Source organism: Lucilia cuprina, chromosome 5, assembly GCF_022045245.1.
Source record: "Lucilia cuprina isolate Lc7/37 chromosome 5, ASM2204524v1, whole genome shotgun sequence".
NCBI classification, from domain to species: Eukaryota; Metazoa; Arthropoda; class Insecta; order Diptera; family Calliphoridae; genus Lucilia; species Lucilia cuprina.
Window position 1 is genome coordinate 47,069,380 of NC_060953.1, and position 12,744 is coordinate 47,082,123.

At 27.6% G+C, this 12,744-nt stretch overlaps 1 protein-coding gene across 2 annotated transcripts; it reads right to left on the bottom strand.

Moving 5' to 3' along the window:
- Positions 1 to 6,490: 6,490 nt before the first annotated feature.
- On the bottom strand, positions 6,491 to 11,955 carry LOC111678674 (protein tipE). 2 transcript variants are annotated; one of them, XR_006940979.1, is made up of 6 exons: positions 11,481 to 11,955; positions 11,174 to 11,369; positions 10,225 to 10,398; positions 9,914 to 10,150; positions 8,946 to 9,163; positions 6,491 to 6,616 (listed from the first exon to the last, which is right to left on the bottom strand). XR_006940979.1 is itself a non-coding variant. In XM_023440090.2 (5 exons), exons 1-5 carry the CDS (start codon positions 11,698 to 11,700, stop codon positions 6,571 to 6,573), a joined length of 873 nt encoding a protein of 290 aa, XP_023295858.2. In that variant the 5' UTR covers positions 11,701 to 11,715; the 3' UTR covers positions 6,491 to 6,570. The 2 variants fall into 2 exon arrangements, 1 of the variants encoding a protein (XP_023295858.2); XM_023440090.2 differs by lacking the exon at positions 8,946 to 9,163 and having other exon boundaries at positions 11,481 to 11,715.
- Positions 11,956 to 12,744: the final 789 nt, after the last annotated feature.

Sequence of the window (12,744 nt, forward strand, 5' to 3'; positions counted from 1 at the left end):
ATCTCTTAAAATTAAAATTTTCACTTTAAATTTTTTAATAAATTTAAAATTTTATTGTACTAAAAATTCCACTTAATAGATTCTTTACTTGAACATTTTATTGTTCTTTAAAAATCGATTGTTTTTTATTTACACAAAAAAAAACTAAAAATGTTAAGACATTATTTATGTTATTTACAATGCAAAATTAAATCAAATTAGCAAAATATAAAAACACAACACGACCTCAACAGGTCAAATTCAGCTGTCAAGCAATTGCTAGATAAGAAATGAGGCAGTGCTGCCAAGTATAAAATCTACATTAGACTGGCTCAATTTAAATAAATGAAAAAAACTAAGAAAACATCTGCCTATAGAACAGTCTAAAATCTTGACTATAGAACAGTCTATAGTCTTGACTATAGAACAGTCTATATCCTTGACTATAGAACAGTCTATATCCTTGACTATAGAACAGTCTATAGTCTTGACTATAGAACAGTCTATAGTCTTGACTATAGAACAGTCTATAGTCTTGACTATAGAACAGTATATAGTCTTGACTATAGAACAGTCTATAATCTTGACTATAGAACAGTCTATAGTCTTGACTATAGAACAGTCTATAGTCTTGACTATAGAACAGTCTATAGTCTTGACTATAGAACAGTCTATAGTCTTGACTATTGAACAGTCTATAGTCTTGACTATAGAACAGTCTATAGTCTTGACTATAGAACAGTCTATAGTCTTGACTATAGAACAGTCTATAGTCTTGGCTATAGAACAGTCTATAGTCTTGACTATAGAACAGTCTATAGTCTTGACTATAGAACAGTCTATAGTCTTGACTATAGAACTGTCTATAGTCTTGACTATAGAACTGTCTATAGTCTTGACTATAGAACAGTCTATAGTCTTGACTATAGAACAGTCTATAGTCTTGGCTATAGAACAGTCTATAGTCTTGACTATAGAACAGTATATAGTCTTGGCTATAGAACAGTCTATAGTCTTGACTATAGAACAGTCTATAGTCTTGACTATAGAACAGTCTATAGTCTTGACTATAGAACAGTCTATAGTCTTGGCTATAGAACAGTCTATAGTCTTGACTATAGAACAGTCTATAGTCTTGGCTATAGAACAGTCTATAGTCTTGACTATAGAACAGTCTATAGTCTTGACTATAGAACAGTCTATAGTCTTGACTATAGAACAGTCTATAGTCTTGACTATAGAACAGTCTATAGTCTTGACTATAGAACAGTCTATAGTCTTGACTATAGAACAGTCTATAGTCTTGACTATAGAACAGTCTATAGTCTTGACTATAGAACAGTCTATAGTCTTGACTATAGAACAGTCTATAGTCTTGGCTATAGAACAGTCTATAGTCTTGACTATAGAACAGTCTATAGTCTTGGCTATAGAACAGTCTATAGTCTTGACTATAGAACAGTCTATAGTCTTGACTATAGAAGAGTCTATAGTCTTGACTATAGAACAGTCTATAGTCTTGACTATAGAACAGTCTATAGTCTTGACTATAGAACAGTCTATAGTCTTGGCTATAGAACAGTCTATAGTCTTGACTATAGAACAGTCTATAGTCTTGACTATAGAACAGTCTATAGTCTTGACTATAGAACAGTCTATAGTCTTGACTATAGAACAGTCTATAGTCTTGACTATAGAACAGTCTATAGTCTTGACTATAGAACAGTCTATAGTCTTGACTATAGAACAGTCTATAGTCTTGACTATAGAACAGTCTATAGTCTTGACTATAGAACAGTCTATAGTCTTGACTATAGAACAGTCTATAGTCTTGACTATAGAACAGTCTATAGTCTTGACTATAGAACAGTCTATAGTCTTGACTATAGAACAGTCTATAGTCTTGACTATAGAACAGTCTATAGTCTTGACTATAGAACAGTCTATAGTCTTGACTATAGAACAGTCTATAGTCTTGACTATAGAACAGTCTATAGTCTTGACTATAGAACAGTCTATAGTCTTGACTATAGAACAGTCTATAGTCTTGACTATAGAACAGTCTATAGTCTTGACTATAGAACAGTCTATAGTCTTGACTATAGAACAGTCTATAGTCTTGACTATAGAACAGTCTATAGTCTTGACTATAGAACAGTCTATAGTCTTGACTATAGAACAGTCTATAGTCTTGACTATAGAACAGTGTATAGTCTTGACTATAGAACAGTCTATAGTATTGACTATAGAACAGTCTATAGCCTTGACTATAGAACAGTCTATAGTCTTGACTATAGAACAGTCTATAGTCTTGACTATAGAACAGTCTATAGTCTTGGCTATAGAACAGTCTATAGTCTTGGCTATAGAACAGTCTATAGTCTTGGCTATAGAACAGTCTATAGTCTTGGCTATAGAACAGTCTATAGTCTTGGCTATAGAACAGTCTATAGTCTTGACTATAGAACAGTCTATAGCCTTGACTAAGGAACAGTCTATAGTCTTGACTATAGAACAGTCTATAGCCTTGACTAAGGAACAGTCTATAGTCTTGACTATAGAACAGTCTATAGCCTTGACTATAGAGCAGTCCATAGTCTTGACTATAGAACAGTCTATAGTCTTGACTATAGAACAGTCTATAGTCTTGACTATAGAACAGTCTATAGTCTTGACTATAGAACAATATATAGTCTTGACTATAAAACATTCTATAGTCTTGACTATAAAACAGTCTATAGTCTTGACTATAAAACAGTCTATAGTCTTGACTATAGAACAGTCTATAGTATTGACTATAGAACATTCTATAGTCTTGACTATAGAACATTCTATAGTCTTGACTATAGAACATTCAATAGTCTTAACTATAGAACATTCTATAGTCTTGACTATAGAACATTCTATATTCTTGACTATAGAACATTCTGGATTGGTCTATAGTTTTGCATATAGGTCAATTTATAGTCATGAGTTTGGACTAGTCTATAGTATTGACTGCAGATCAGTCTATTGTCTTTAATAAAGATCAGTTTATAGTCATGAGTTTAGATCACTGTAGGATTGAATGTAAATCAGTATATAGTCCTTAAAATAAGATGGTCTTGACTACAGATTTATCTATGGGCTCCAGATAAGTCCATAGTATTGATTATCGATCATTTTGTAGTATTCATTATAGATCAGACAATAACCTCGATTAAAATTTAGCATAAATTTCCCCTCTTTCCCCTTCTCAAAATAAAACACCACTTAACAATTTTCAATTTGTTTTTATTTTAATAATTTCCAGTTTTTTGTTTTCTTTTATTAAAAACATGAAACATTTGTTGTTGTTCTTTTTGTTGCTATTTTATTGATTGTTTAAATATTCAAAAAAAGAGATTTTGTTATTGTTGTTTCTTTCGTTTGTTATTTTTTATTGGTTGTTTTAGCAGAAAAAAGTTTTTTTTTGTTTGATTTTGGAAAAAGATTTCAATGAATATTTTTTGTTATTTTTAATTAAAAAAAGCAAAGTGCAAATATAAATTTTTTAATTAATGTAAAAATTTGTTTGAATAACTTTGATGTTATAAATGATTTTTAAATAAAAATTTTATATTTTTTTTGTCTAGAGAAGCTTTAAAAAAATTTTGAATTTTTTTTATTATTGTAGTTTAAATTGAAATTTAAGAAAAATTTCAAGTAAAATTGTGTTGTTGTTTTTTAGATATTTTTCCAATTTGTTTAATAATGATTTTGGTTATAAAAAATTGTTTTAAGCACAAGGCGGATTTTATATAATTTTGTTTTGAATTGTATTAAAATGTTGTTGCTTTTCTTAATTTTTTGTATTTTTTTCTTGTTTTATAATTATTTAAAAACTAATTATTTTCTTTGTAATTAACTAATGTTTTTTGTGTGTTTCTTTTTTTTTTCTTATATTTTTTTCTTTTGTATATTACAAATTTTGTGTTTGTTAATTTAATTAATTATTTTAATTTTTATATTATAATATAATTTATTTTTTTCTAATTATTTAATACAATATTAATTGTTGTTATTGTTGTTGTTGGTTTTAAAATGCTTTTAATAGTTACTACAACTTAAATTTTATATTTAGTTGGTAGTTGGTTTTTTTAAGAAAATAATTTTCATAATTTGGGTTTTTTTTCGCTAAATTGTAGAAGCCATTTTTAACATTTATTTTAATTTTAGTAGAATTTTTATAAAATTATTACACAACTAAAATAATGATATCACAATTTTATATTTATTTGTTTTTATTTCTTTTGCTTTAAATTTATGTAATTAATACGATTTCGTAATGAAACAACTCTACTTATAATTCACTGGTTTAGGGATTATGAAAAATTAAAAATATATAATAAATACAAATTTGGTTTTCTCAAACTAGGGTTGTATTACGGTTAATAAAGTTGATCAGATTTTCTTATTTGACATATAACTATGGCAATCGTTTATTTTGAAGTTGTTGAATCTAAGCAATATTATTCGAGTTATAGTCAAGAATGTCTTGTCATGTCCTGACAAAAGATCCAGTTTGCTTATAGATCTGTCTTTTAAACTCACTATAGCTCATTTTAAAAATCTGTTTAAAGTCTTAACAGTGGTCCAGTCTACAGTACTGGCTACTGATGAGTCTATAGTTTAATATTCATTTTATAGTCTCGACTTTAGATCAGTCTATATTCTTAACTGTAGATTAGTCAATGGACTAAAGATATATAAGTTTGACTGTATATTAGTATAAAGTCTTGGCTATAGATCATAATATAGTATTGACTATTTATTAGTCTATAGTCTTGACCATAGATCAGTCTATAGTGTTGATTATAGATTAGTCCATAGTCTTGACTGTAGATCAGTCTATAGTCTTCACTATAGATCAGTCTATAGTTCTAACTACAGATATATCAGTTTATAGGCTTGACTATAGATCAGTTTATACTTTTGACTATATATCAGTTTATAGTCTGAACTATAGATCAGTCTATAGTTTTGACTCTAGATCAGTCTATAGTCTTGACTATAGATTAGTCTATACCCTTGACCATAGATAAGTTTATAGTCTTGACTATATTTCTGTCTATAGTATTGACTATAGATCAGTCTATAGTCTTGACTAAAGATCAGTCTATAGTCTTGACTAAAGATCAGTCTATAGTCTTGACTAAAGATCAGTCTATAGTCTTGACTATAGATCAGTCAATAAACCTGATTATAGTTCAGTCTATACTCTTAAATATAAATCGTTCTAAAGTGTTGAGTATAGATTAGTCCATAGTCTTGACTTTTGATTAGTCTATGGTCTTTACTATAGATCAGTCTGTAGTCTTGACTATATGTCTTTATTGACTGTAGATCAGTCTGTAGTCTTGACTATAGATCAGTCTGTAGTTTTGAATATAGATCAGTCTATAGTCTTGACTATAGATCAGTCTATAGTCTTGACTATAGATCAGTCTATAGTCTTGACTATAGATCAGTCTATAGTCTTGACTATAGATCAGTCTATAGTCTTGACTATAGATAAGTCTATAGTCTTGACTATAGATCAGTCTATAGTCTTGACTATAGATAAGTCTATAGTCTTGACTATAGATAAGTCTTTAGTCTTGACTATAGATCAGTCTATAGTCTTGCCTATATATCAGTCCATAGTTTTGACTATAGATCAGTCTATAGTTTTGACTATAGATCAGTCTATAGTTTTGACTATAGATCAGTCTATAGTTTTGACTATAGATCAGTCTATAGTCTAGACTATAGATCAGTCTATAGTCTAGACTATAGATCAGTCTATAGTCTTGACTATAGATTAGTCTATAGTCTTGATTATAGATTAGTCTAAAGTCTGGACTATAAATTAGTCTAAAGTCTGGACTATAGATCTATCTATAATCTTGACTATAGATCAGACTATAGTCTTGACTATAGATTAGACTTAAGTCTGGACTATAGTCTAAAGATCTGACTATTGATCCGTCTATTGTTTTAAGCAGATTATTGTTACGAATTTTGAATAACTCGATTACCATAGTATTTCAAAAATAACTATCATTTTTAAACTAAGCTAAAATCATTTTCTAAATTAACTATAAACTATTATAAATCAAATTATTTTTACAAATCCTAAAAAACATAAATCCTTTACTTCTAAAAGTAAAAGTTACAAATAAATAATATACAAAATAATAAAAGAAAGTTTAGAAAGAAATTTACAAAATTTTAACTTGGGAAATATTACAATAAATTTTATAAAACTATAAAATGATAATAAATAATTTATTAAACAATTTTTGTTTAAGATTACAATAAAATCAGTAAAATCTATTAAAAAAATTTTAAAAATAAAGGTTTATTTTTAAATTTTAATTAATCATAATTTTAATAAATTTTAATGTGATTTTAATATATTTTTTTTTTAATTTTTTACAAAAATTGCGAAAAAAAAATTGAGTGGATGTGTTTCTATGATTTTGAATTTAAATAAAACTTTAATTTTGGGTGTTTCTTTTTCTGTAAAGTGCTTTGTTTTTTCAAAATATAATGTTTTGCTTTACAAAAATATATTTATTTTTTTTAATTCTAGTATTCCATTTCATCCTCATCATCACTGTGACACAGTAGTTTTCTACGAAAAAAATTAATTTAAGGGTGAGAAAAATAAAACTAAAACGAATTGTTTTTTGTGAAATTATATTTAAAACTAAAACCACTTAATTGAAAAAGCATTTTATAAAAATTTAAAGAAATTATGTTGTTTTCCATAATAAGTGGCTTAGTTTTAAAATTTTAAAAATTATAATGAATTTGAATAAAATAAAGCTTTTTATTTTAAGAAAAATGTTATTCGTTCTCAAAAGTATAGTTTAAAGAAATTTACGTGTAAAATTATGAAAATTATCATTCAATTAATTACGTTTACATTAATAAAACATGCATTTTTAATTTTCAAAACTATTATTCAAAACTACCATTTATTAACTACTGTAATATTAGTATTTTATGTATGTGTGTGTTTGAAAATGTTTTTATTATGTGATTTGTCAAGAAAAACACATGCCATTTTCTATAAGGTGTGGGATTTAAAGGGGGGATTTTATTTAGCATTTCTAAATTTCTTGAAAAGTGAGTGTTTATAGTTACTGCAGACCATTATCTACAGATCAGTTATTAGTCTTAAGTACATATGTACTATAGACAACAGATTACTCTATAGTCTTTACAATTCATCAGTTAAGAATCTACTATAGATCTGTCTATACTACAGAGCAAGCATTACTATAGGCTTATTATCGATCAGTCCATAATTCTTAACTTTCGATCACTTTATAGTCTATAGACAAATCAATAGTCTTGATTAGTCTATGGGAGAGACTATAGATATGTGATGGTCGTGACTATAGATCAGTCTATAGTCTTGACTACTGATCAGTCTCTTGTATTGACTTAAGATCAGTGATAGTCACGACTATAGATCACTCTATAGTATTGACTATAGATCAGTCTACAGATCAGTCTACGGACTTTACAATCAATAAGTTTATAGTCTCGACTACTGATCACTCTGTAGTATCGACTATTGATCAGTGTATAGAAGCGTATAGTATTGACTTTAAAACAGTATTGACTATAGATCAGTCTATAATGTAGACTACAGAGTAGTCCATAGACCTGACTATAGATAAGTCTATAGGCTTGATTAAAGATCATTCTACAGCCTAGACTATGGATCAGTCTATAGTCTTGACTATAGATCAGTCTATAGTCTTGAATATAGATCAGTCTATAGTCTTGACTATAGATCAGTCTATAGTCTTGACTATAGATCAGTCTATAGTCTTGACTATAGATCAGTATATAGTCTTGACTATAGATTAGTCTATAGTCTTGACTATAGATCAGTCTATAGTCTTGACTATAGATCAGTCTATAGTCTTGACTATAGATCAGTCTATAGTCTTGACTCTAGATTAATCTACAGTCTATCAGTGTCTATACTTGACTATAGAACATTCTATAGTCTTGATTATTGATCGCTCTTGACTACAGAACAGTCTATAGTCTTGACTAAAGAACAGTCTATAGTCATGACTATAGAACAGTCAATAGTCTTAACTATAGAACACTCTACACACTTTACAATAAACAGTCCTCACTATTGATCAGTCTGTATTATTGACTATTGATCAGTATATAGTCGGGTATAGTATTGACTTTATATCAGTCTATAGTATTGACTATAGATCAGTATGTTGTTTTAACTATAGATCATTCAATAATAGTCTTGATAATAGATCAGTCTTGACTATAGATCAGTTTATAGCCTGGATAATAGATCAGTATATATTCCGGACAATAGATCAGTCTGTAGTCATTTCTGTAGATCAATATATAGTGCAGTCGATCTATAGCCTTAATCAGAACAATCTCTTATCTTTATTATAGATCTTTTCTTTTGATATTTAAATAGATCCATAAGAGTTGTTAAATACTATTAATTATGTTTTTTAAAGATCTGCGTTACCCAACTTCCATTCACATTTCAAGTTTTTCCAACATTCTACAAAAGTAAACAATAAGTTATGTACTAACTACCAACTACACTTTTCTAAAATTATTTAATTGATTAATTTGTGTAAAATTCAACAATTTCTATGTGTAAAATTACAACTACTTTAAAGAGGGGAGGAGAAAATCAAGAAAAAAGAAGTGTTTCAACTCTAACTTCTACAAAAAAGATTTGTGCTAAGGGTTTCATTTCTAAAGTAAAATTTTTATATAAAAAGTTACAAGGTGTAGTAGGTAACCTTCCCTAACAGAGTAGGATTTTCTCTTGGTGCTTTTTTTGGTTAATTATAAAATTTTGAAAGTTTTAGTTTAATTAAATAATTTATAAAAGTAAGTGTAAATATTTAATTAAAGTTGTTTTATAATAAGGAATAAAAGGATATCTTTACTTGTTAACATGTTTTAGTATTTTCAGTTTTGTTTTTCTTGGTTTTGTTTTTCTTTTAAATTCAAACGGTTTTCAGGCACTTTTCAGGCATTTAAAGTTTTCTCTAGTTTTTATCGTGTGTGTAGATTTTTAATTGTAATTTCAGTTTTTTCTTAAAAAGTTTAATAACTATTCAGGGAAATAGATTTTTCCGGATTACATTTCATGCAGTTTGCAATCCTGTAAAAAAGTATGTAGTTTGGTTTTTTATATATACTATATATGAATATAAAAAAAGTTATTAGAAAATATAGTTGATATTGTTGTTTATTTTTATATAAAATATAAGAAATTTTCTTTAAATAAAAATAATAATTTGTCTCTCAAAGAAACACTTTTAATTAGATTTTTCTAAATATAATGAAAAAGTTTTGAACAATAATTTCTTAAAAACCAATTAAATCTAATAATAAAACTTAAACAAAAACATGCATTAAAAATTTACAACATTTTTTGAACTTAAAATATAGACCAATTTTATAAAAATAGTAAAAAAAAGCTGTTTTACTACAACTCTCACTAACAAACTTAAAAGCATGGCTCTCTTAGCTTTTTTGAACAATTTCCAACCACTCCACCAATTACAAATTTCATCAAGCATGCTTTTCAATAACATTGTTTGTTAATTTAACAATTTATTTAATTAAAAAAATTCAATTCAAACATTAAAAACATTTAACAAAATTAAACAAAAAGTCTCATTAACTATAATTTTAGAAAAATAATTATATAATTTAAAATAAATTCAACAAAATAAAAACTACATTTAATTTAGGTTTGTTAATATAAATTTTAAAACATTGAACAATAAAACTGTGTTTATTTGTGTGTTTAAATGTATACGAGTATAGGAGTTATAATAATAATAGTACTAGTAGTAGATTATTAAATAAGTAGTAGTAGTAGTTATCTAATAATTAGCACACTCACTCTTCCTTAGTGGGGAATTTTTCAGCATAAACCCTTGATGATTTATTACAGGCATTATCACAACACGGACAATACCAATAGCTTAAGACCCCAATCGATATGGCAAATAATACTGTGGGTATTATTAGTGATAGTATTAGATGATAAAGATTATTCTCCCAAGAATAACGACCAATAACCACTTCAGGATAGGCACGACTATAGTAGCAAGCGAATGGTTCATTAATGTGATTATATCTAGTATTAAAAAAACAACACAAGCATTTATTTTAGATTTAAAATACTTATTTAAATATTGTCATAGAGTTTACCCATATTGTCTGGCAAATACACTACAATTGGTAGTTGGTGGATAACCACATCCTTCGGAATTTATTAAAAATTTCGTATAGCTTACATCCCATACTACGGTCTCTAAATCACGTGGATTTTTTTGCCATTCTGCGAATGGTATACGGGTATAATTTACGTATAATTGATGACATCTGAAAAATTAAAAAGTTAATATATAATAAATAGTCTTTAAGTGTTGACTATAGATCAGTCTGTAGTGTTGACTATAGATCAGTCAGTATAGATCCGTATATAGTCTTGACTATAGATCAGTCTATAGTTTTGACTATAGATCAGTCTATAGTTTTGACTATAGATCAGCCTATAGTTTTGAGTATAGATCAGCCTATAGTTTTGAGTATAGATCAGTCTAAAGTCTTGACTATAGATCAGTCTATAGTCTTGACTAAAGATCAGTCTATAGTCTTGACTATAGATCAGTCTATAGTCTTGACTAAAGATCAGTCTATAGTCTTGATTATAGATCAGTCTATAGTCTTGACTATAGATCAGTCTATAGTCTTGACTATAGATCAGTCTATAGTCTTGACTATAGATCAGTCTATAGTCTTGACTATAGATCAGTCTATAGTCTTGACAATAGATCAGTATATAGTCTTGACAATAGTTCAGTCTATAGTTTTGAATATAGTTCAGTCTATAGTTTTGAATATAGTTCAGTCTATAGTCTTGAGTGTAGATCAGTCTGTAGTCTTGACTATAGATAATATATAATGTTAACTATAGATCAGAGTATAGTCTACACTATTGTTCAGTCTACAGTTTTGACTTTAGTTCAGTCTTGAGATCAGTCTGTAGTCTTTACTATAGACCATTATATAATCTGGGCTGTAGATAGATGTATTACCTTCATTATAGATCGATCTATTACAAATAAAAGCTATGCACTTTTTTACTTTTACTTACTTATTCGGCGATGATGTACAGCCTTCCCTACATGAGCTCCATGTACAATTTCTAATACCCTCCGCATAGACATGATCGATAACAATACAGGTAACCGGTACTGGATCATAATCGGCAATTATAGTCGATATAGCAGGATCAACAACAAAGGGTATTAAAAATAGAAATGTAAAAACCGATAAAATAGCCGTGGTACCTGAATACAAAGAAAAGATTTTAGAAAAAAAAATGTTTGAAATTATCATATATAAAATCAGATCGTTTGACAGAGCTAACAGAGAGAGAGAGGATAAAATGCAATACTCACCCAAACATACTGAAGTATAAAATTTTGCTTTCTCTAAAATAGTTTCGATTTCATGATCCACCTTATTGCTTTTCGAATTGGTCGTTTGCATATTGTTAGAAGAACGACTGGAGCGACTGCTATTTAGACTAGATTTACTGCCAGCATAACTTTGGGCCGACATGGTCGGACTTGTGGGCAATGAAGACAATATTGTATTGGCGGTATTACTCTTTTTCATAATGACTGACGTTTACTTTTGGTTGTTTGTTGGAAAAAAATTTTAAATAATGTTTATGTGTGTGTGTGTGTGTGTGTTTAAGATATGATTGTTTTAAATGTAAAGTGTTGTTTAGGTGTGTAAGTAAGTAGTGAAAAGGGGAAAATTATTAAAAGATTTATTGTTAAATGTTAAAAAAGCGTTTTTTTGGTAGTTGTTTTTAATTGAATTTAATTTTGTTTTTAAGTTTTAATAAAAGCAATTGTTCTTAATTGAATTTAATTTTGTTTTTAAGTTTTAATAAAAGCAATCCAAGCGTAATCCGGTAGTTTTTTATAATATTTTGTTTTTTTTTTTGTTTTAAGTTTAGATTTTTTTGTTAAAAATTAAAGCTATTTTTTTATAAATTTTTGTTTGTTTTTTTCTTAGAAGGGATTATTTTACAACAATTTTTTTTTGTTTTCGTTAGTTTTAGTTTAATTTTAACTAAAAGGTTTTAGCCAAATATTTGTGTTTTAGGTATTTTTTTTAAATTTAACTATTTTGTTTAAAAATTCTATAATTTATTTATTTTTTTAATTACTAGTGTTGTTTTTTTTTTTTTTGTTTGTTTATTATGTTGTTTTCTTGCTAAAATTTAGTTTAATTTTTTCTTTGTTTATTTTCAAGAGTAATTTTTGCTAAATTTTACTCTTAAGGATTTTCCTTTAAAATTTTTGGTTTTTGTTAAGATTTTATTCTGGTTGTTGTTGTTGTTTTTGTATTTGTCTAAGACCTTGATCACGCATCCCTCTAAACCGTTTGATTGTGTGAATAAGTTAGTGATGGGCTGAGTTAATGAGAACGTGTGTGTGTGTGTGTGGGGGGGGAGTGGTGGTTAGTATGTGTGTTTGTAGTAAATTAAAGTCCTTTAGTGTTGTTTTGTAATTGTTGTGTTTCCTATAAAAAAAAGTGTTGTTAATCTGTTTAATTTGTGCCTTAAACCTTTTGGCGTTTTTGTTCTGTTAAACTGTGTTTCTGTTTAGCCTTATTTTTGAGCAATAATAACAATAATAATAATTAATT